Raw genomic sequence first — 23,196 nt, 5'->3', positions numbered from 1 at the left:
AATCAACACTGATCTTCCCACTGCTTCATGTTTTCTCCAAAATAGTAAATCTTGGTTTAAATACATTTAAAACTCAGATTTTTTTCTGTAACACTTGCTAGTGTGAAACATGTTAGTAAAAGTTCCTCCCTCATCTGTAAATTTATTTCTGAACAATATCTGACACGGACTAAACAGGCCTCAGTGAGGTTCCCTTGGATTTCTATTGATTTATTGAATGTGTAAATATTTATCAAACTGAATGGCCATTCAGTTTTTATATAGTTTTTTTTTCTTTTGGTGTTTGTTGCACAAATTTAAATATATGCTGGCTATCAGCCAAAAATTAAATCAGTGAATTTGTGTTTTTTCTTAAATACTCCCTCTCACCGAGACTTACTTACATCTTCTGACAGCTAGCTTATAATAACTTATAATAACATTGACTAAGTTTGCTATTGGTACACTTTACCTAAAAATAAAAATTAAACATACTCACTACACAACCATGCTCCAAGAGTTGCTCATAACATGGTGAATTGTTTTGTTACCTTAAAAATGATCTGCAGCTTTTGTTCCTTGGTCCTAATGATGCTGTTCACTAATGTTCACTAACAGACAGTAAACCTCTTGTAATTGATAAGCTTATAAATGATCAATGCGAAACATCAGTATGTGCTAAAGAAGATCATATCAGTCAGATTAAGTAAAATATCATTAAACTCAAAGCAATCAAAATTATATTTCTCTGAAAGGTCTTTTTTTTTCAGGGAGTTTAGACTGTATGAAAGGAATCAGTGAAATATACTATGAAATATTTTATCTGCTGCATCCCCATAATAAAACTTAAATTGTGAATTGAATGATTACGTTGCATCTAGATACAAAAGAATCAACCGTTAATTAGTAATCATACTGACTAACAAGATCTGATCAAACAACAAACCTGACGACCTCAAGGGATTTCTCACATTGGAGAATAAACCGTCTGACTTTCTTTAGCCACTAAATTTAACCTTACCAAAGTTTTGCCTTAGAGTAAACAGGTACTGAGTTTGAAGCGGATCAGACGCCTTCAGCCATCTGCTAAAGCTAGACTCCGGCCTTCCTCACTGTAAAATAAAACATTAGACTTAAACAAAAAGTTCAAGTGAACATCACTTAATTATTATCGACTTGTTGTTTGTACTCATCTTAAACAAGTGGCAGGAACATTTGGATATATAAAAAAAAGCTTTATAAGTTAATCTATTTAAGTTGAGTCCATGTAACAACTAAAATAAAATAAAAAGTGAACTATTTGAAAGTAGTGAGGATTTAGGGTGGTAAAAGTTGAACATTTTAACATGACCAGACACTACACCATTTCTGCTCAAGCAAACCAAAAGGTTTTGAACAGAACAACCATGTCAAATAATGAGACCGTGAATCTTTAATCTATGTAGCAAATATATTGCTGCTGCTGCTGCTGAAAGCAGAAAATAAAAGAAGTTTTACGGGGAATAATATTTTGGATGAGTTTAAGAATATTGTTTGCCAAAATCACACGGTGTAACTACACTTGTCTTTTATATGTTGCAGTAATTGAATCTTTTGAGGCAATTGGTTTGCATAAATTAAAGTAAATATGACCTATTTTCCTGCTCCACATACTTAGTTAGCAATTTGCCAGTTAGCTTCCCAGTCTGAACTTCTGGGCAATGTCTTGATTCAGTCAAATTTTCTATCTTGTATCTCCTGAACTCTGATATTTTGCTTGCTGGTCTTCAGCGTGCTTTGAATGCAGTATCGGGTTTCTCTTACTTTAACCCGCCCAACTTACACCTGATTGGCATGTTAGCCTTTTGATTCCCTCCCAGCGAGGCGGTGCTTCACAAAGCAAACTGTTTGTCAAACTGTTGATCTGTGGCTGTTTTAGAAGATATGGTGACTGAGGTTTAGACAGTACTAGCCAGCTCATGCAGCTTGTTTTTACTAGATGGCTGTCCTAAAAGTACATATCTTTAAAATATGAATAAATACGTACAATTCCATAATTATTCGATCCAACGGTTATAGAAGTTTTGTAATAATGCAATTCAGGTATTTTACATTTTCTGGACTAAAGGAGGATTTCAGTTCAACACCTGTGGTTTCTTAATGTAAGTGTTTCTGCTACTGGACAAGAAACAGGGTTAAAAGAGGATTTAGAAAGTAAAATACAAAGATGATAGTTGTTTTTACCGAGAGCAAGGCTGTGACTAGTTATCAGGACAGAACGAGACCTGTAAAACTATTGGGCCCATATGACCAAGGAGGGAACCAGTCATCTGCTCCAATAATTTATTAGCCTTTAGGAAATATTTTTGGACACAGCCATCCGCAGGAGCAAGATGAAGCAAGAACATCACAACATCAGATGTATTTTTTCATCCTTCTATCCGTGATTTAAAACTATTTTTAATTTTGCGTCATCTTAAAGATGGAAAGAGTCAATTATTTTTTCACCCATGGAAAAGTGTAATGTGTTTATTATGAGTAGGATTAACCAAGCTGAAGGAAAATAAAGAATAAGGATAAATAAATATTTATTGATACAGAACCGAATCAGCAAATATGAACTTATGAAACTATTGAAACCTTCAAGAATTTTATGTTGTGTAAGATATTTAAGAAACTAATACTGAATCTGCGCTCATGAATTTCTTTATTTGGTTGTTATCTGTAAAATACGTTTATCTTTTGTTTTGTTGAACACCAGACATCTCATCTCTTTTCCACAGTTTTTCACTTAGTTCCACTACTGCAGTGGATTTTATAGTCAATGTTTAAAGCCAACAGAGTCTGAAGCGATGGAGGAAATTTACGTCAATATGGAACCTGTTGGACAAACCGCATCTAATCAAAAAAGATTTAAAAAAGAATAAAACTTGGTGACTCAAAGTTTTGCAGAGAGGTGAAACATTACACTAAGACAAAAACATCACACATGAGTTTGATTTATTTTCAACAATGGTTGCATTTGCAGCCATTTAGGTTAGCAGGTCTTTAATATCTTCTCTTTTTCAAACTATTTACCCAACGATTCGTTGTTCAGTGTTACCTCAGTTTAAATTCTACAGGCATAACCAAAATCATGAAACTATTTTATAAGTCTTAAGTGAAAACACGATGCCACTTCTTTTTGCAAACATGGTTGTTAATTTTTTTTTCAGCTCATCACATGACAGCAGATTTTTCTGACATCAGCAACATTCTGACCGAGCAGAACAGCAACAGCAAGTTTCCCTCCATGATCGCTAACTTCACTGAAACGGCTCCACGAGCTGAAGACACTTTAAGGTTTGTCAAAACTTTAAAAAATTTGGATCTCGTTAAAAATTGAATTCTACTCTGAATTGTAGAGTATAACTAATAACTTTCCTTTTTGGTCTAAATGGATATAATGTAAATGAACAACTTTTATTTTAATTTATTAAGTGCTCTATCATTTGCGTGTGCTGAAAAACAACAATGTAAAACAAACTAAACTTTGATTTTTTTCTCCTTAAAGGGAAATTGTGTCCTACAGAACGAACAAACATCAGTTGTTCCTGTTCATCCAGGGGCTGCAGAACAAGAGAAGAGCAGATCCACTAGTGATGGATGATTAGGATCTGTGTTCACTGTGATATTATTCACCAACAATAATGTAGCTTATTAGTACGTTGTTACATAAAACCCTAAAGATAAATTGTACACTTCCAACTGTTGTGACCTGCATCTAATAACACAACTCTGTGTTTTTCTTTCTTGTTAAAACTCTGACGTGATAAACAAATGTTAGAGGATGGTTTTGTGCGGAGGATCGGTTTAGCATGATGCTCTCTGAATGTGTCTTAATGTGACTTTTACTACGAGACTTTATGGAGTTCCATTTGTGTCCGGTAATAATGGATTAAATTCTATCTTGGTAGAATTATATTTCCAATTATTTACTATCATTTGTAATAAAGTGATGCCAACACCACGGATTCAACAGTGAGGAGTTTGTTCTAGTCATCTTAAAGATGGAAAGAGTCAATGTTGTGCTGATTCTGAGTAACTGAATGATTAACTGAATGACTTTTTATTCATTTCAGAGTTCAATCAGCGAGATTATTAATTTTGTGGTGATCCTAGTCTATGAAAGAAAGAAACAAAGAAAGAAAGCAGCAAATGTACATGTTGGTTCCACCGGCTTCCCCTGAAAATACGGATAAATTCAGTCATTGTAGGGTTAAAGTAATTTGAAGAGGGAGAAGCGTATAAACAAGTCAAGTCAATGACGAGTCAATGACATGATGCTTTCTGCATTTTTAACTCGGTTAACTTAACTTTTTGTTTTTTTACTGACTTTAATACATTTAAATTGCTACGTTGTTTGATAAGTAGAAAGGAAATGACTTTTTTGTAAATGGTTTTGAGATTACCTATTCTAAATTAGCGTTTTATAAATCAACTGAATTGAATTAAGAAATTTGACCATTGGATTGGACTGAAGAGAAATAATGAGCAATGTTTTATGGGTGGATGAAAGCAAAGATTGGTATTTTTAATTTTTTTTAACATCAAAAGTTCATTTTTGAGGCAAACAGAAAATCCAGCTTATTATAGTTTACTGGGACTAACAACCCCGGACAAATTTGGAAAAAAAAATTCAGCTAAAGTGGGTGGTGCTTTAAGGAACAATGAGACACAGCCTAGTGTGGGGCCACATGTAGAGGGGATAAGCAAGGCTGTAGTAAGCGCTGTTACCAACTTGGTACTTTGTGGTTATAGTTTTCTCCAATTTGCGCTTCAAGAAAGTATGAACATGGGCAAAACTGAGAAACTCTATCAATCAACGAACTGGATATTAAAGTATGTCACCGGAGATTTGTTCTCCTGTCCACGCGATGAATCCTTGGCCCACTGCATCAGTGAAGACTGTCGCATGGGAGCAGGCATAGCGGTGATGTTCAAGAAGAAGTTTGGTCGAGTCTCAGAGTTAAAGAAGCAGAGTGAGTCAGACTAGTTACTAAAGTCTTTGTTTTGTAAAAAAATGTTTCATGCTTTTGCAGTTTGTTCAAATGTCTGATTTCAACAGCAAGTGCTAAATCATATCCTGTTTTGTATTTTTTATGTATGTCCTAATAGAGAAGCTTCCAGGGCAGTGTGCTGTCCTGACACATGATCAACGTTTCATCTACTATCTGGTAAACATACCACAATTATACTGCATAGGACCAAAACACAATTTCCCTTTAAGGAGAAAAAAATCAAAGTTTAGTTTGTTTTACATTGTTGTTTTTTAGCACACGCAAATGATAGAGCACTTAATAAATTAAAATAAAAGTTGTTCATTTACATTATATCCATTTAGACCAAAAAGGAAAGTTATTAGTTATACTCTACAATTCAGAGTAGAATTCAATTTTTAACGAGATCCAAATTTTTTTAAAGTTTTGACCAACCTTAAAGTGTCTTCAGCTCGTGGAGCCGTTTCAGTGAAGTTAGCGTTCCTGGAGGGAAACTTGCTGCTGCTGTTCTGCTCGGTCAGAATGTTGCTGATGTCAGAAAAATCTGCTGTCATGTCATGAGCTGAAAAAAATTAAAAAATTAACAACCATGTTTGCAAAAAGAAGTGGCAAGACCATGTTTTCACTTAAGACTTATAAAATAGTTTCATGATTTTGGTTATGCCTGTAGAATTTAAACTGAGGTAACACTGAACAATGAATCGTTGGGTAAATAGTTTGAAAAAGAGAAGATATTAAAGACCTGCTAACCTAAATGGCTGCAAATGCAACCATTGTTGAAAATAAATCAAACTCATGTGTGATGTTTTTGTCTTAGTGTAATGTTTCACCTCTCTGCAAAACTTTGAGTCACCAAGTTTTATTCTTTTTTAAATCTTTTTTGATTAGATGCGGTTTTTCCAACAGGTTCCATATTGACGTAAATTTCCTCCATCGCTTCAGACTCTGTTGGCTTTAAACATTGACTATAAAATCCACAGCAGTAGTGGAACTAAGTGAAAAACTGTGGGAAAGAGATGAGATGTCTGGTGTTCAACAAAACAAAAGATAAACGTATTTTACAGATAACAACCAAATAAAGAAATTCATGAACGCAGGTTCAGTATTAGTTTCTTAAATATCTTACACAACATAAAATTCTTGAAGGTTTCAATAGTTTCATAAGTTCATATTTGCTGATTCGGTTCTGTATCAATAAATATTTATTTATCCTTATTCTTTATTTTCCTTCAGCTTGGTTAATCCTACTCATAATAAACACATTACACTTTTCCATGGGTGAAAACATAATTGACTCTTTCCATCTTTAAGATGACACAAAATTAAAAATAGTTTTAAATCACGGATAGAAGGATGAAAAAATACATCTGATGTTGTGATGTTCTTGCTTCATCTTGCTCCTGCGGATGGCTGTGTCCAAAAATATTTCCTAAAGGCTAATAAATTATTGGAGCAGATGACTGGTTCCCTCCTTGGTCATATTGGCCCAACAGTTTTACAGGTCTCATTCTGTCCTGATAACTAGTCACAGCCTTGCTCTCAGTAAAAACAACTATCATCTTTGTATTTTACTTTCTAAATCCTCTTTTAACCCTGTTTCTTGTCCAGTAGCAGAAACACTTACATTAAGAAACCACAGGTGTTGAACTGAAATCCTCCTTTAGTCCAGAAAATGTAAAATACCTGAATTGCATTATTACAAAACTTCTATAACCGTTGGATCGAATAATTATGGAATTGTACGTATTTATTCATATTTTAAAGATATGTACTTTTACGACTGCCATCTAGTAAAAACAAGCTGCATGAGCCGGCTAGTACTGTCTAAACCTCAGTCACCATATCTTCTAAAACAGCCACAGATCAACAGTTTGACAAACAGTTTGCTTTGTGAAGCACCGCCTCGCTGGGAGGGAATCAAAAGGCTAACATGCCAATCAGGTGTAAGTTGGGCGGGTTAAAGTAAGAGAAACCCGATACTGCATTCAGAGCACGATGAAGACCAGCAAGCAAAATATCAGAGTTCAGGAGATACAAGATAGAAAATTTGACTGAATCAAGACATTGCCCAGAAGTTCAGACTGGGAAGCTAACTGGCAAATTGCTAACTAAGTATGTGGAGCAGGAAAATAGGTCATATTTACTTTAATTTATGCAAACCAATTGCCTCAAAAGATTCAATTACTGCAACATATAAAAGACAAGTGTAGTTACACCGTGTGATTTTGGCAAACAATATTCTTAAACTCATCCAAAATATTATTCTCCGTAAAACTTATTTTATTTTATTTTCTGCTTACAGCAGCAGCAGCAATATATTTGCTACATAGATTAAAGATTCACGGTCTCATTATTTGACATGGTTGTTCTGTTCAAAACCTTTTGGTTTGCTTGAGCAGAAATGGTGTAGTGTCTGGTCATGTTAAAATGTTCAACTTTTACCACCCAAAATCCTCATTACTTTCAAATAGTTCACTTTTTATTTTATTTTAGTTGTTACATGGACTCAACTTAAATAGATTAACTTATAAAGCTTTTTTCTTATATATCCAAATGTTCCTGCCACTTGTTTAAGATGAGTACAAACAACAAGTCGATGATAATTAAGTGATGTTCGCTTGAACTTTTTGTTTAAGTCTAATGTTTTATTTTACAGTGAGGAAGGCCGGAGTCCAGCTCTAGCAGATGGCTGAAGGCGTCTGATCCGCTTCAAACTCAGTACCTGTTTGCACCAAGGCAAAACTTTGGTAAAGTTAAATTTAGTGGCTAAAGAAAGTCAGACGGTTTATTCTCCAATGTGAGAAATCCCTTGAGGTCGTCAGGTTTCTTGTTTGATCAGATCTTGTTAGTCAGTATGATTACTAATTAACGGTTGATGCTTTTGTGTCTAGATGCAATGTAATCATTCAATTCACAATTTAAGTTTTATTATGGGGATGCAGCAGATAAAATATTTCATAGTATATTTCACTGATTCCTTTCATACAGTCTAAACTCCCTGAAAAAAAAAAGACCTTTCAGAGAAATATAATTTTGATTGCTTTGAGTTTAATGATATTTTACTTAATCTGACTGATATGATCTTCTTTAGCGCATACTGATGTTTCGCATTGATCATTTATAAGCTTATCGATCACAAGAGATGTTGTACTGTCTGTTAGTGAACATTAGTGAACAGCATCATTAGGACCAAGGAACAAAAGCTGCAGATCATTTTAAAGGTAACAAAACAATTCACCATTTTGTGAGCAACTCTTGGAGCATGGTTGTGTAGTGAGTATGTTTAATTTTTATTTTTAGGTAAAGTGTACCAATAGCAAACTTAGTCAATGTTATTATAAGTTATTATAAGTGGGGCTAGTTGTCAGAAGATGTAAGTAAGTCTCGGTGAGAGGGAGTATTTAAGAAAAAACACAAATTCACTGATTTAATTTTTGGCTGATAGCCAGCATATATTTAAATTTGTGCAACAAACACCAAAAGAAAAAAAAACTATATAAAAACTGAATGGCCATTCAGTTTGATAAATATTTACACATTCAATAAATCAATAGAAATCCAAGGGAACCTCACTGAGGCCTGTTTAGTCCGTGTCAGATATTGTTCAGAAATAAATTTACAGATGAGGGAGGAACTTTTACTAACATGTTTCACACTAGAAAGTGTTACAGAAAAAAATCTGAGTTTTAAATGTATTTAAACCAAGATTTACTATTTTGGAGAAAACATGAAGCAGTGGGAAGATCAGTGTTGATTCAACAGCAAGAAAAAAAACTGAACAAAATCATTCACAATGATACCGGGCCAAATTCTGGAAAAGTCTGGACAAATTCTTTAACTGCGGAAAGATAAAAGTTAAATTTGAGCCTCACGTAGGCCTGTTTACTGTCTGTCACATATTCTTAAGAAGTACGTGTACAAATGAACATTTACTGAAATGTATCACACTAGCAAGTGTTACAGAAAAAGAAAATCTATAAGAGTTTAAAATTGAAGTGATGAAGGAAATCACAAACTCATAGTCAGCACTGGCTAATTGTGCTACCATAAATAATGCAGTAAAATAGTTAAACTGTAGGTTTTCTTTAGGGACTTTTGTTTCTATATGTCTTTATATACACACACACACACACACACACACACGAATGGCTTGGTGAGCAGCACTGTCATGGGGCCTCCTCCAAAAAGTCACGAGAATGAATCCTGTGCTGGCCTTTACTCCATATCAATCAACCCCCGATAGAGACCCAATTGAGATGATCAGAAATATAGAGAGCCATACGTGTCACGCATGATGACCGGAGGTCATGAGGGTCTTCCTGATGGCTGTGGCGTGTCCCGCTTCAGGCAGTATATCAGAAAGACCTACTGTTTAAAAAACCGGAGGTAATTACAACACCCAAATCTATTTCAATATACTATATTGTATGTTACTATTGATTTTCTAACACCGAACCCCTTGTCTCTGCTTCTATCGGCTAATTCAAACTCATAGAGGTCAGAAGGAGTTCACCTTAAACACTGTATGGCACCCTAACCCTATCCCAACCCTAACCCTAACCCTAAAATTGACATCGACACCACCAGGATCTACAGCACGGACATTGGGATGTCATTCGGACTAGAGAAGTGTGGTCGGCTGATCACCAAGAGGGGGAAGGTCATCCGCACAGAAGGGGTCTCACTCCCAGAAGGAACAATAGCAGACATAGAGGACAGTTACAAGTACCTAGGTATACCACAAGCAAATGGCAACCTCGATGAGGTCACAAGGAAAGGAGCCACAGCTAAATACCTCCAACGAATAAGGCAAGTCCTGAGAAGCCAGCTCAATGGCAAGAACAAAATCCGTGCGATTAACAGCTATGCCCTGCCAGTAATCAGATACCCTGCTGGAATAATTAGCTGGCCAAAGGAGGAGATAAAAGCCACGGATATTAAGACTAGAAAACTACTAACAATGCATGGAGGGTTCCATCCCAAATCCAGCACCCTAAGACTGTACACGAGCCGCAAGGAAGGAGGCAGAGGACTAGTGAGTGTGAGAACCACAGTCCAGGACGAAACAACTAAGATCCATAAATACATCAGGGACAAAGCCTCAACAGACAATGTGCTCAGTGAATATCTCAGACAACAGGGAACGGAGGTTGAGGTGCCAGAGATACCATCATGGGAGGACAAGCCCCTACATGGGATGTACCACCAGCAAATAACCCAAGTGGCTGATATCAGTAAATCCTACCAATGGCTGGAAAAAGCTGGACTCAAGGACAGCACAGAGGCCCTCATCCTGGCCGCCCAGGAACAGGCCTTAAACACCAGAGCAATAGAGGCCCAGATATACCACACCAGACAAGACCCAAGGTGTAGGTTGTGCAAGGAGGCCCCTGAGACAGTCCAGCACATAACAGCAGGGTGCAAGATACTGGCAGGGAAAGCGTACATGGAACGACATAACCAAGTTGCAGGCATAGTGTACAGAAACATCTGTGCAGAATATGGACTGGAAACCCCGAGATCAAAGTGGGAAACACCCCCAAAGGTGGCGGAGAACGCCAGAGCTAAGATCCTGTGGGACTTCCAGATCCAGACAGACAAAATGGTAATGGCGAACCAACCAGACATTGTCGTAGTGGATAAACAACAGAGGAAAGCCGTTGTGGTAGATGTAGCAATACCAAGCGACTGCAACATCAGGAAAAAGGAGCACGAGAAACTGGAGAAATACCAGGGCCTCAGGGAGGAACTGGAGAGGGCCTGGAAGGTGAAGACCACAGTGGTGCCTGTGGTCATCGGGGCCCTCGGGGCAGTCACCCCCAAACTGGACCAATGGCTACAACAGATCCCAGGAACAACATCAGACATCTCAGTCCAGAAATGTGCAGTCCCTGGCACAGCCAAGATACTGCGCAGGACCCTCAAGCTCCCAGGCCTCTGGTAGAGGACCCGAGCTCAGAGGATAAGAACCACCCGCGGTGGGTGAGAAGGGAATTTTATTATTTATTTATTATATATATATATATGACTTCTGCAGCGTCTTCATCATCTTGCTTGTGTTCGACTCACTGATAGATTTCTTTAACTCCAACTCAGTTGAAAGTGGAAAGTTTGTTCTCCTGTCAGAAAGCAGCTCTTTAACTCGTCCTCTCCTGGTTGTAAATCTCCTTACAGCGTTGAGGCAAGCATCTGTGTCGAGTGATGGTGCAACTTCTAAATGTGCTGCTCGTATAGCGAGACGTGGAAAAATGACCTCATATCTTTTGATTTGTCCTCTTCCCCTTTTCATCATCCACCTGTGGATGTCAGGTTGGACCTGACATTTTGGCAGGTCTGCCATCAGTTGGTTGCCAGGTGTACGATGTGATCTTCTGCTTAGCACACCTGGACCATGCAAAGATAGTCTGCTGGCTCAGACAATCAGATGGAGACTTTCTGATGGCCCCGTTTGCTCCATGGATCCAGAATCTCTGACGTAATTCAGCCAACATGTGATTCCTGCCTGTGTGACCCGTCATGTTATGAACGTCTCCATCAGTCTAGTGACGTGGGAATCATGCTGCTTAGGATCATGTGGCAAAGCTGCTCAACTCACTGAGCTGTGCGAAAGTGAGCTGCTAGTTACTGCTGAGAACGAAGGAGCAAAGACACGCCTCCTGGTTCTGATTGGCTGGTCTTGTTTCTGATTGGGTGGCCTTGTTTCTGATTGGCTGGCCTTGCTTCAGGGCTCTGATTGGCTGGTCTTGTTTCTGATTGGGTGGCCTTGTTTCTGATTGGCTGGTCTTGTTTCTGATTGGCTGGCTATGCTTCAGGAGCAGCATATGTTTATAAATGGTATTAGGGATACAAGGAAGAGGTGGGGGGACTTGATTTTCTCAGATTATCTCTCTTATTTTCTACTTTCAATATGTAGTGAAATATTTAACAAATATGAACATAAAAAATTACATACTGTAGCTTTAATGCTTATATTAAATGCCTCCTTACGATGATTGAGCAGGGGTAAATCCAGGTAGTTCTTAAAGAGGGCTAAAAGGGGGCCACTGATGATCTTGGGCTGTTACACCAAAATAAGGTTTAAAGTATAAAATATGTAAAAAAAAAAAAAAGTTTAAAAAATATAAGTGCAGTGCACAGTGGCGCTGTTGGTAGCTCTGTTGCCTTGCATCAAGAAGGTCCAGGTTCAATTCCCGGCTCATGGAACAACTTATCAACGACTTGGTAATAAACTAAAGAGAGAAGGAGACGGAGGTCAAACTCTGTATGGAGTTTGCATGTTCTCCCTGTGCATGGTGGGTTCTCTCCGGGTTCTCCGGCTTCCTCCCACAGCCCAAAAACATGTCAGGTTAATTGGTCTGTATAAATTCTCCCAAGGTGTGTGTGTGTGTGTGAGAAGGGGTGTGCATGGTTGTTGGTCCTGTCTGTCTGTGTGTTGCCCTGTGATGGACTGGCGACCTGTCCAGGTGACCCCACCTCTCACCTGTTCACAGCTGGTAATAGGCACCAGCACCTCTCCTGATCCCGATGGCATAAGGGTGTAAGAAGATGGATGGATGGATGGATGGATGGATGGATGGAGTGTAAAGCGTGAAAGTGCTCAGTGGTTCTTTACGGTGATGTTGAGCTGAACTCTTAATGCTGAACTGGTTCACCAGCCCTGATAAAAGCTTACAGCCTCGGCTAAATTCATGGAATAATGATTTAACATTCTTTGACCTGCAGTTGGTTAAAATGCAGGACTGCAGCAATCTGCATTATCTCTGCATTATCAGCTAATAAAAAGTTCAACCGCAGTTTGCATAAACTCTAAAGGCACAAAACATTTCCAGATTTTCTGTGGTCAAAAGCTCCAAATTTTAGACTGGAAGTAAAAATTGTGAAAATTTGTCCAGTTTGTGTTTGAATAGAAGAGAAAGTGATGATGGAGAGGATGATGAAGATGATAATGCTCAGGAGGTTCAGGCTGGTCCTGGATCAGAGTTTTAATGTTCAACCTGCTGCGGGTCTGACTGCAGCCATAAAAATTCCCACCATTTCTCTGCTCCTTAAACACATCAGTCCTCCAGATGTCTGTCCCAGGTTCTGTGTCCAAGTTGGACACCAGGCTGTTAGAGAAACAGGCTTCATACTACTCTGGATTCTTCTTCTCCCTCTGGACCCTCTGGACCCCATGGTCCCTATGAACGCTGTGGTCTCTCTGGACCCTCTGGTTGGTCTGATCTGTCTGGTCCCTCTGGTTCCCCTGGACCCTATGGTCCCTTTGGACGCTGTGGTCCCTCTGGACCCTCTGGTTGGTCTGATCTGTCTGGTCCCTCTGGTTCCCCTGGTCCCTCTGGACCCCATGGTCCCTTTGGACGCTGTGGTCCCTCTGGACCCCATGGTCCCTCTGGACCCCATGGTCCCTATGATCCCTCTGGATCCTCTGGTCCCTCTGGATCCCATGGTCCCTATGAATGCTGTGGTCCCTTTGGACCCTCTGGTTGGTCTGATCTGTCTGGTCCCTCTGGTCCCTTTGGACTTCATGGTCCTGATGGATGCCATGGTCTATATGAACGCTGTGGTCCCTTTGGACCCCAAGGTCCCTCTGGACCACATGGTCCCTATGATCCCTCTGGATCCTCTGGTCCCTCTGGATCCCATGGTCCCTATGAATGTTGTGGTCCCTTTGGACCCTCTGGTTGGTCTGATCTGTCTGGTCCCTCTGGTCCCTTTGGACTTCATGGTCCTGATGGATGCCATGGTCCCTATGAACGCTGTGGTCCCTTTGGACCCCAGGGTCCCTCTGGACCACATGGTCCCTATGATCCCTCTGGATCCTCTGGTCCCTCTGGATCCCATGGTCCCTATGAATGCTGTGGTCCCTTTGGACCCTCTGGTTGGTCTGATCTGTCTGGTCCCTCTGGTCCCTTTGGACTTCATGGTCCTGATGGATGCCATGGTCCCTATGAACGCTGTGGTCCCTTTGGACCCCAGGGTCCCTTTGGATCCCATGGTCCCTTTGGACTCTGTGGTTCCTCTGGACCCTCTGGTTGGTCTGATTTGTCTGGACCCTCTGGACGTCATGGTCCCTATGTACGCTGTGGTCCCTTTGGACCCCAGGGTCCCTCTGGACCACATGGTCCCTATGATCCCTCTGGATCCTCTGGTCCCTTTGGATCCCATGGTCCCTTTGGATCCCATGGTCCCTTTGGAGCCCATGGTCCCTTTGGACTCTGTGGTTCCTCTGGACCCTCTGGTTGGTCTGATCTGTCTGGACCCTTTGGTCCTCATGGACGTCATGGTCCCTATGTAAGCTGTGGTCTCTTTGGACGCTCTGGTCCCTCTGGTTCTCCTGGTCCCTCTGGTCCGTCTGCTCCCTCTGGTCCATTTGGATCCCATGGTCCTTATGGACCTCATGGTCCTCATGGTCCCTATGTAAGCTGTGGTCTCTTTGAACGCTGTGGTCCCTCTGGACCCTCTTATCCATCTGATCCGTCTGGTTCCCCTGGTCACTCTCATCACTCTGGACCCTACGAATTCTATGGTCCACCTGGCCCCTGTGGTCCGTCTGGTCCACATGGTCCCTGTGGTCGGTTTGGTCGCTTTTGTCCCTCTTGTCCGTCTGGTTCCCCTGGTCACTCTCATCACTCTGGACCCTATGAATGCTATGGTCCACCTGGTCCCTGTGGTCCATCTGGTCCACATGGTCCCTGTGGTCCGTCTGGTCGCTTTTGTCCCTCTTGCCCATCTGGTTCCTCTTGTCCGTCTGTTTTCTGTTGTCCGTCTGGTTCCTCTTGTCCATCTGGTTTCTGTTTAGTTCTAGGAAAACAAGGAAAAACATCCTCCGTTGGACAAACAGCAGCAGCTCTGAGGGTCACATCCTCTCTGTCTGTGTCTCCTGGTGGTGGACGACTCTCAGACTGAAGACGGTCCAGCAGGTTGAGGACGTGGACCAACCAGGGAGCAGAGACTCACCAAAGGCATTGTGGGTAATGCAGTTCTAGAGACTCACCTGATTTCCAATGGCGCCAAAAAAAAAATACAAGACCTGCAGCAACAACTTGAGCCAGAAGCAGTAGAACCAGTAGAACTGTGGCCCAGACTGGAAGTGGTTCTGTGGAGACAAATGAAGACGGATGAGTTATAACAACAGAATATTTTCATAATCAGATGATTTTTATAGAAGTACTTTATTCATCCCAGCAGGGAAATTACTTCGCAGTTACAGCATAGAGACAAGAGACAATAACAACTACCACTGAGTAGTAGTTGTAGATAAAATAAAAAATAAAATATAAAATGCTATAAATTGTAAAATATAAAATGCTGTTAATATAAAAAGCAACTTAGAGCAGTCCTTGCAAAGATTCAAAAAATGCAGATATGTATCTGTAAATATATGTACAGCAGTGTGCCACAGTGCAGTTGTGCAAAATTGGACTGATTAGTTCAGAACAATGATTTAGCTTTTATTGTACAGTGAGATGGCATGTGTCCATTAAATCTGAGCTTCATTAACAGACAGGAAACCTGGTTGACTCAGAGTTTGACCACAAGAGATCTGATTGGTGGAGCCAAACCAGAACATGATCTGGATCAGTCCTAACTGCTTCTGATTGGTTGATATTGATAGAAGGTCAGGATGAGGAGCTGATAGAACCAGAACTGGTTCTGGATCAATTCGTCTCCTTTACTGCATCGCTGTTTATGCTGACAACTAATTTCTCTCTCGTCTTCTGATTGGTCTAAATGCTGCTGCCGTCTTCTGATTGGTCTAAATGCTGCTGCCGTCTTCTGATTGGTCCACTCAGACATGAGGACGTCTCTCCTGTCCTCCATCAGCTTCCTGTTCACAGAATTTATTTTAAATCTTCATGTCTCCTAAAAACCTCAAAGCTCCTCTGGTTCTTACAGCCGGACCTTCCTTTGGTCAGACCAGCTGCTACTGGTTTGGACCAGAACCAGGAGGAAACTACAGAACCAGGAGGAAACTACAGAACCAGGAGGAAATTACAGAACCAGGAGGAAATTACAGAACCAGAACCAGGAGGATCAGTGATTAGAACCAAATGATCCACCCGTCAGAATATTATTGATTCATCAGCTCTGGTCACTGGAGGTCAGGGGTCGCGATGTCATCAGCATACCTGACCTTCCTAATAACTTATGGGCATCATTAGATATATAAAGGTAAAAGATTTAATAAAATTTAATTAATCATAATTAATAGGAATTAATAATCATAGTTAAAGGTCATAATTAATCAAAATTGTTGAAATACATGACCTTTAACCTCTAGTCTGATCTGACTGAAGATCATCATCATCTGATCTGAGATCCAGAACAGGAAGCTGCTGGTTCTGACCCAGAGACACTCCTCACCTGGAGGAGGAGGCGGAGTGGGCGGAGCAGGAGGAGGAAGAACATCCAGGTTGACGGTCAGGATGGTTTTCTTCTCACTGTTTGCGTGAACGATTTGACACTCGAACATCCCGCTGTCGGTAATCGATGCGTTCTCCAGAATCAAAGATGCGTCTCCGTTGTACATCTGATTGGTCAGCAGATCCACCCGGTTCTTGAAGGACGGATGCTGGTTTGCTGGATCGATCTGCTTGTTTCTGTACAGCAGGACGTATCGTGACCCCAGATCCAGTCTCCTCCACTCTGCCACTGTCAGACGCCCCTTATCAGGATCTTTACATGGCAGAACGACTTCATGTCCAGCTGTAGCTGTGACGATGGTCTGACCTTTAGGAGAGGAAGCACAGAGCAGAGAGGTCAGAGGTCAAAGAGTGATCAGTGTAGGTCTGTGTGATGGAGATCAGCTCCATCAATCTGAAGATTCATCCAACAGCAGAAACATCAAAAGACTGGATCAGGGTCAAAGGTCATGGTCAGTATAAACATTCAGAAAAATAAAAACATTAATACATTACCATAAATTTAAATGACTAAAAATAAATATCAATCAAATTTTATTTGTATAGCACATTTCAGCAGCAAGACATTTCAAAGTGCTTTACATCATAACAAACACAGAAACACAATGTAACATAGAATCAATAATCAAAACACAGCATTAAGTCAAGGTCCATCAATAAATTTGTAATTGATTACATTTCAAATACAATCCTAAACAGGTGGGTTTTTAGTCGAGATTTAAAAGAAGTCAGTGTTTCAGCTGTTTTACAGTTTTCTGGAAGTTTGTTCCAAATTTGTGGTGCATAGATAGGCCTGTCACGATATCAAATTTTGCTGAACGATTAATTGTCTCAAAAAACTATTGCGATAGACGATAGTATTGTCTGAAGACCTTTTTACACTGATTTAATGGAAATGACAAAATAATGCATGCGATTTCTTGCCAAAGATGTATATCCTTTATTTTCAAAAGAACACTCAACACTGGAACTGGTTAATAAAATAAAACAAGCAGAAATAAAAATTAAATGGACTCTCGGTCTCTAACAAAAAATGCACTTGAATAAAAACTAAGCACAAGATAAAACCACAGTGGAAATAAAAACTACATTCAACCAAAACAATACAGATTATGAAGTCTGTATATCATTAGATTTAAATAAAGATGGGGAAAACTGCCATTTTACAAACAAATAGTGCAAAGAAACAAGCACATTTTTAAATAAGACCAGATGCCTCAACAATCTTTAGGCATATCTGTAGCTACTTTAGTCAGAGATTCCGAGCAAGAAATACCAACATGTTGAGTTTGTGTGGCTTAAGGCAAGATCTCTCAGGAGTAGCAATGTTTCCAGCTGTGCTAAACATTCTCTCTGAACTGGTGCTTGTTGCACAAATGCACATGTATTTTTTAGCCAAGTTTGCCATCAAAGGATATCTTCTTTGATTGTCACACCACCACATCAAGGGATCACAAGAGGCATCAATAGCATCTTCTTGAAGGAACTTTGTCAGTTCTGCATCAGCCTGTTCTCTTTTTGGATATGTAGCTTGTGTCTGAACTGTGAGTTCAGCTCTTCTGTTTTGAAGAAGGTCACTTAGCCTCTTCTTCTTGGTGGGTGGGTCAGCTGTAGATTCATGTTTGTTTCCTCCAGCAGCTTGGCTGGAACCCTCACCACTTGCACCTTCTTCCCTTACTTCTGGCCCTTTTAAGTCCAGTAGCTCTTGCAACAGCTGATGTTTGACATCATCCAATGACCCTGCCTCCTCCATGCTGCCACGGTACCTTGGATCCAAGATGGTGGCCTTTATCAGGAGATTTTGGATGCCAGGTGAGCTATATTTTTCAGTCAGTATCTTGCATACGTTTTGTTTAATACTGGCAGTCATTGTGCTGTCATCAGGGCCTGGAGAGAGAAGGTCGCCTTTAATCAGTTCTAGCACAGGCTTAACAGAGGACACTGTGACGTATGTTTCTCCTGAAAGGACATCTGTAAAGTCAGCCAGTGGCTTCAAAGCTGCATTGATGGACTCCAACACCGCAACATCCTGCCAGGTTGGAGTGAGATGGCTGTGCTTTCTGTCTTGTACCAGGACTCGTCTGATGGCTGGGAGTTGCTCCAACACCCTCTCGATCATCTTCTGTTTAGTGCCCCATCGTGTGACAACATCCTGTGGAATATTGAAAAGGTTTTTATTAGAAAAACATATAGAATTATTATGTTACTCATTTAAGGCAAAGCTTCACCAGTGACGAGTAAAATATTACACCCCTTGTGCTGACAAGTAGAAATAACACCAAAATGGCTCTAGCAAAAGACATTAATACTATATTAGAACCATACTATTTTTTATTAGTTAATTTATTTCAACTTGTTTAAAGAAATGATACTAATTCTCCTTAACAATTTGTGTTGTTATATGTAAAATTATTGCCAGACAACGGTCTTAATTAGATTCTACAGGTCTACATGCTACAAAAATAAAAAATAAATAAACATGGCTCTGAATATTTTGAATAAATGAATTTAAAAACTCACCAGAATGAGATTGTGCTGAGGGAGATTAGCTTCATTCTGTGCCTTCCTCAGATCTCTCTTTTTAAAGAAGCTCAGGTTGAAAGTGTTGACCAAACTTTTACAGAGTCCTATGGCACGTGCTGTACGTTCTTTGTCACTGTCTAGACCATGGGAAACAGCAAGGTGGAGGTTGTGGCCAAAGCAGTTGAGCCATGGCCAGCCAAGATTTCTTATTGCAGCGACAATGTTAGGGCCATTGTCTGTTGTAATGCAGACCAGCTTGTCCTCATCCAGTCCCCAGTCTGCTAAAGCAGATTTCAGGTTTTCTTCCAGGGTGTTAGCAGTATGGTTATCTGGGACATACCTGGTCTCTAAACATTTAGAGTGCAGGGTCCAGTCAGCAGCTATATAGTGAATGGTCAAGCTCATATAAGGAGTCATATTTGAACTTGACCACATATCCGACGTAGCAGAGTAAAATGAAATGTCTTTTATCTCCTTCAGTATGTCCTCTTTAATACTGCTGTAAAGTTGTGGAATTGCCGTTTGTGATATGTATGTTTTTCCGGGGATTTCGTACCGTCTATCAAAAGTTTGCAACATTTTTCGAAATGCCGGCTTTTCAACAATATTAAATGGGAGCATCTCTTTAGCAATTAAGCGAACTACGCTGTCTGTGAGCGCGCACCACTTTGCGCCGTCCTTTTTGTATGCTTCCTGTCGATGAAATGTTTCAATGACGGTGGACTGTCGCGAACTTGAAGACGAAGACGGGCCACCGGTTGTACTTTTCCTCCTCAGCTGGAAAAACTTTACTGGATGGTTGTGCTTTAGGTGCACGTACAAGTTGGTTGTATTGCTACCCTTAGTTGCTACTATTTTATGACAAATGCGACATACCGGCTCGCAAAGGTTCAGCGGTTCGCCTCGGTCATTTGGTTTGAATCCAAAATACTCCCACACTGCGGCAGTTGCGTTCGGCTTTGAAACGAGTTCCATTTCGAGTCCCTCCTCCCCCAATATGAGATAGTGTTTCTTTACCTTGCTAACGCCTCACGGGGCTCTAAAGCTGCAGCAGTACAAAATGATGTGCGCGCTGACTACCTGACGTAATAGTCCCCTCCTCCTCCCTTCTCATTTTTCCCTTCCTAAAAAATGAGGAAGGGAGGGGTCAGTGGATAGCGCCGGAGTTGAGCCTACACATCCAGCGTCATCAATAGAAAGAGAAAAATACAAGCAGAGACGATATGGACGATAAATTAAATGACGTCGATAGGTTTTTTTTATCGTACGATTAATCGATTTACGGTTTATCGCGACAGGCCTATGCATAGATGCTGAAAGCTGCTTCTCCTCGTTTGGTTCTGGTTCTGGGGATGCAGAGCAGAACCAGAACCAGAACCTGAGAGGTCTGGAAGGTTGATACAACAACAGCAGATCTTTAATGTATTGTGGTGCTAAGCCGTTCAGTGATTTATAAACTAACAACAGTATTTTAAAGTCTATTCTTTGAGCTACAGGGAGCCAGTGGAGGGACTTTAAAACTGGTGTTATGTGCTCTATCTTCCTGGTTTTAGTCAGAACGCCAGCAGCAGCATTCTGGATCAGCTGCAGCTGTTTGATTGATTTGTTGGACAGACCTGTGAAGACGCTGTTGCAATAATCAATACGACTGAAGATGAAGGCATGGATGAGTTTCTCTAGATCTGGCTGAGACATTAGTCCTTTAATCCTGGAAATGTTCTTCAGGTGATAGAAGGCCGACTTTGTAACTGTCTTTATGTGGCTCTGGAGGTTCAGGTCAGAGTCCATCACTACTCCCAGGTTTCGGGCCTGATCGTTGGTTTTTAGTTGTAATAACTGAAGCTGTGCATTGACTCTAGATCTATAACTCTAGATCTATAACTCTAGATCTATGACTCTAGATCTATGACTCTAGATCTATGACTCTAGATTGTTCTTCTTTAGGTCCAAAAATAATAACTTCAGTTTTGTTTCTGTTCAGCTGGAGAAAGTTTTGGCACATCCACACATTTATCTGTTCTAAGCTTCTGTTCAGTGATTGGATGGGGTCAAAGGTCACCTGGTGACATCATAATGTAGAGCTGTGTGTCATCTACATAGTTATGGTAGCTAATATTATTTCCTGTTATAACCTGAGCTAGTGGGAGCATATAAATATTGAATAAAAGGGGCCCTAGGATTGAACTTTTCTAAATTTGCCCGTATGCCAAGTTTTAATGTGAAAACTGTACCGTCTTTTATGCATGAGGCCCCAGAGCAGTTCTGTACACCAGGAAACAGTCTGATGGATGAAAACAGTCCAGGTGACTTGGTAACTCTGTACTTCGAAAGGGAACATTCATGTTCACTTGACTTGTGTTTCCTATGGAAGTCCTTTTCTGCCACTCTGGTCATCATTAAGCAGTACTTCATAAGTAGTTTTACAGTTTCTGCAAGTTTTGGAAGAATCCCGTAATATCAAAAAGAAAGCCAAAGAACCATTTTTGGTGATGGAAAATAAGGCTCATTACTTTTTACTGAAATTAAAATGTAATTTAGTAGCATCAAAGGGAGGCCCTCTGTGTTTGAGAGAGTGAACTGATGCCATGTTACTATAGAGACAGATTTGTCTCAACAATATGGCGGGAGCTACAATAAAAGTCGTTATTGATTCAGAGCCGAATAGATTAATTGAGAACGTTCTCTCTGTATGTGAATCACTAGGTTTTCCAGCTGAATCTCACCTGCAGCAGCGACAAACTGCCAGAAAACCACAGACAGCAGGAACAGAGACGCAGGAAGAGAAGAAGCCATTTCCTGGTTGCGTCGATCTCTCCGTCCGAAATTAGATTCCCACATGGAAAATGTTTCCAGAAACACCAAAAAAACTGACGTTTAACTGAAAACACAACAGTCAGTTAGAAATACTGAGAAAGTGTGATAAATGAAATAAAGACAAATAAAACTAAACAGAAAGTGGAAACAGAAACCGGTGATTTTGTGCTTGGTAAACAAACTATCTGTTCAGTCACTTGGTGCAGCGCTGCGGTGTGTTTTCTCACTTTAGCTTCAATGCTAGTTAACACACACTGAGGCTTTACGTTACAGTTTTAACACATATTTATTCCAGATACATTTGATATTTTCCACACCTAATGCAACTCGACAAAGGTGGTGAACGAATTCAACATAAAGAAAGGAGAATATTACACAAGCTTAGTTTATGCACTTTAGCTAATGCTAACATTAGCTAGCACGATATGCTAACGGGGATCACGGCAGACAAGATATGTGACTGTCGTCATAAATTGTGTAAGATTTCTTCTTTGGACACTTTAGTAGCTGTTACCGGTGTAATTTTGTGAAGATTACTCACCATTCTGTGTTTCCTCTTCACCACCTGGACCTGGAAGCCTCCATCATCCATGAAGGCCAAGCCGCCCGAGGTGATGAACTGGAGGAGGATGGAGATTCCCGGGTTCAGACTTCCAGAGGAGGTGAAGCAACAAACGTTCCCACTGGATTAAACTGTGTCCATCTTAGAGCCATGGCGGACATGATGTTCGGCCAACCGGGTGACCCGTCAGCTCTTCAGTCCGTGAAACAACAACAAAAACCCGCTTATAAACCGGCGACCAGCAAAAACCTAACAGGGTAAAAAGCTCAGGCGGGATCCAAACTTCCGGTTCAAACTCTGATCATCATTATTGGCTTACAGAAAAACCGCCAACCCGCATTTTATTTAAATTCTACATGAAAACAAAAGTTATTACTGAAGTGTAAATAGATTTAATCAAGTTTTTTTGGGGTGCAGTGCCAATAGGATAATTTGCTCCATGACTGACTGTCCCCTCGGGACCAAAACCAATCTAGGATCAATTCTGAGCCCAATAAAACTCAGGACTTAGCAGAAGGTATCCTGGTGGATCCGAGCTAAAAACAGGCGAATTATTTGCTTGTTCTTCCTCTTCTACTTGAGAGGAAGTAGAAATAAAACATTTCATTATAGCAGCTGTTACTGCGGCGGCCATGTTGGATTTTAAGTTTCAGATCTGCTTCATGTTAGCTTAGCTTCTAAAGACAGAAAGGATTTTATTTTTCACTTAATAATAAATCTGTTTGTATTATAAGATCCACATCAAATAACAAAGGTCAGGAATGGATTTCAGTTTCTACATCCTCCAGTTTTACGGTTTTAAACTTTGTTCCTCGTTGTGTCGTTGAAGACAGACCTCATATTTGTTGCTTGTTGGGTTTTTGTTGCTGAACAATGAAAA

The 23,196-nt window shown here is 40.3% G+C and overlaps 2 protein-coding genes and 1 long non-coding RNA gene across 3 annotated transcripts; 2 read left to right on the top strand and 1 right to left on the bottom strand.

The window, feature by feature from the left end:
- The first annotated feature begins 2,999 nt into the window (after nt 1-2,999).
- Nucleotides 3,000-3,971, top strand: LOC114157671 (uncharacterized). Its single transcript, XR_003598208.1, has 2 exons — nt 3,000-3,300; nt 3,512-3,971. It is a non-coding gene; the product is annotated as an uncharacterized LOC114157671 (long non-coding RNA).
- An 8,503-nt stretch (nt 3,972-12,474) lies between these two features.
- On the top strand, nt 12,475-14,289 carry LOC114157911 (uncharacterized). Its single transcript, XM_028039082.1, has 2 exons — nt 12,475-13,359; nt 13,576-14,289. Exons 1-2 carry the CDS (start codon nt 12,916-12,918, stop codon nt 14,287-14,289), a joined length of 1,158 nt encoding a protein of 385 aa, XP_027894883.1. The 5' UTR covers nt 12,475-12,915.
- Nucleotides 14,290-14,398: 109 nt separating this feature from the next.
- On the bottom strand, nt 14,399-22,529 carry LOC114157910 (uncharacterized). The gene is made up of 5 exons (XM_028039081.1): nt 22,296-22,529; nt 21,664-21,818; nt 16,359-16,724; nt 14,452-14,795; nt 14,399-14,407 (listed from the first exon to the last, which is right to left on the bottom strand). Exons 2-5 carry the CDS (start codon nt 21,776-21,778, stop codon nt 14,399-14,401), a joined length of 834 nt encoding a protein of 277 aa, XP_027894882.1. The 5' UTR covers nt 21,779-21,818; nt 22,296-22,529.
- Nucleotides 22,530-23,196: the final 667 nt, after the last annotated feature.

The sequence above is a fragment of the Xiphophorus couchianus genome, chromosome 14 (genome assembly GCF_001444195.1).
Source record: "Xiphophorus couchianus chromosome 14, X_couchianus-1.0, whole genome shotgun sequence".
Classification (NCBI taxonomy): Eukaryota; Metazoa; Chordata; class Actinopteri; order Cyprinodontiformes; family Poeciliidae; genus Xiphophorus; species Xiphophorus couchianus.
The sequence above is the reverse complement of the archived record's forward strand: the minus strand, read 5'-3'. Positions and strand labels throughout refer to the sequence as shown.

What these genes read in the sequence shown, in the direction of transcription:
- LOC114157911 (XM_028039082.1), top strand. Translation starts at nt 12,916, where the DNA reads ATGATGGAGAGGATGATGAAGATGATAATGCTCAGGAGGTTCAGGCTG. An exon ending in TGGTCCCTTTGGACGCTGTG is followed by an intron (nt 13,360 to 13,575) that starts GTCCCTCTGGAC and finishes TTGGACCCCAAG; the next exon opens with GTCCCTCTGGACCACATGGT.
- LOC114157910 (XM_028039081.1), bottom strand. Translation starts at nt 21,778, where the DNA reads ATGTGGGAATCTAATTTCGGACGGAGAGATCGACGCAACCAGGAAATG. An exon ending in GCAGTTTGTCGCTGCTGCAG is followed by an intron (nt 16,725 to 21,663) that starts GTGAGATTCAGC and finishes CCTCTCCTAAAG; the next exon opens with GTCAGACCATCGTCACAGCT. An exon ending in CACTCCGCCTCCTCCTCCAG is followed by an intron (nt 14,796 to 16,358) that starts GTGAGGAGTGTC and finishes TTGTTTTCCTAG; the next exon opens with AACTAAACAGAAACCAGATG.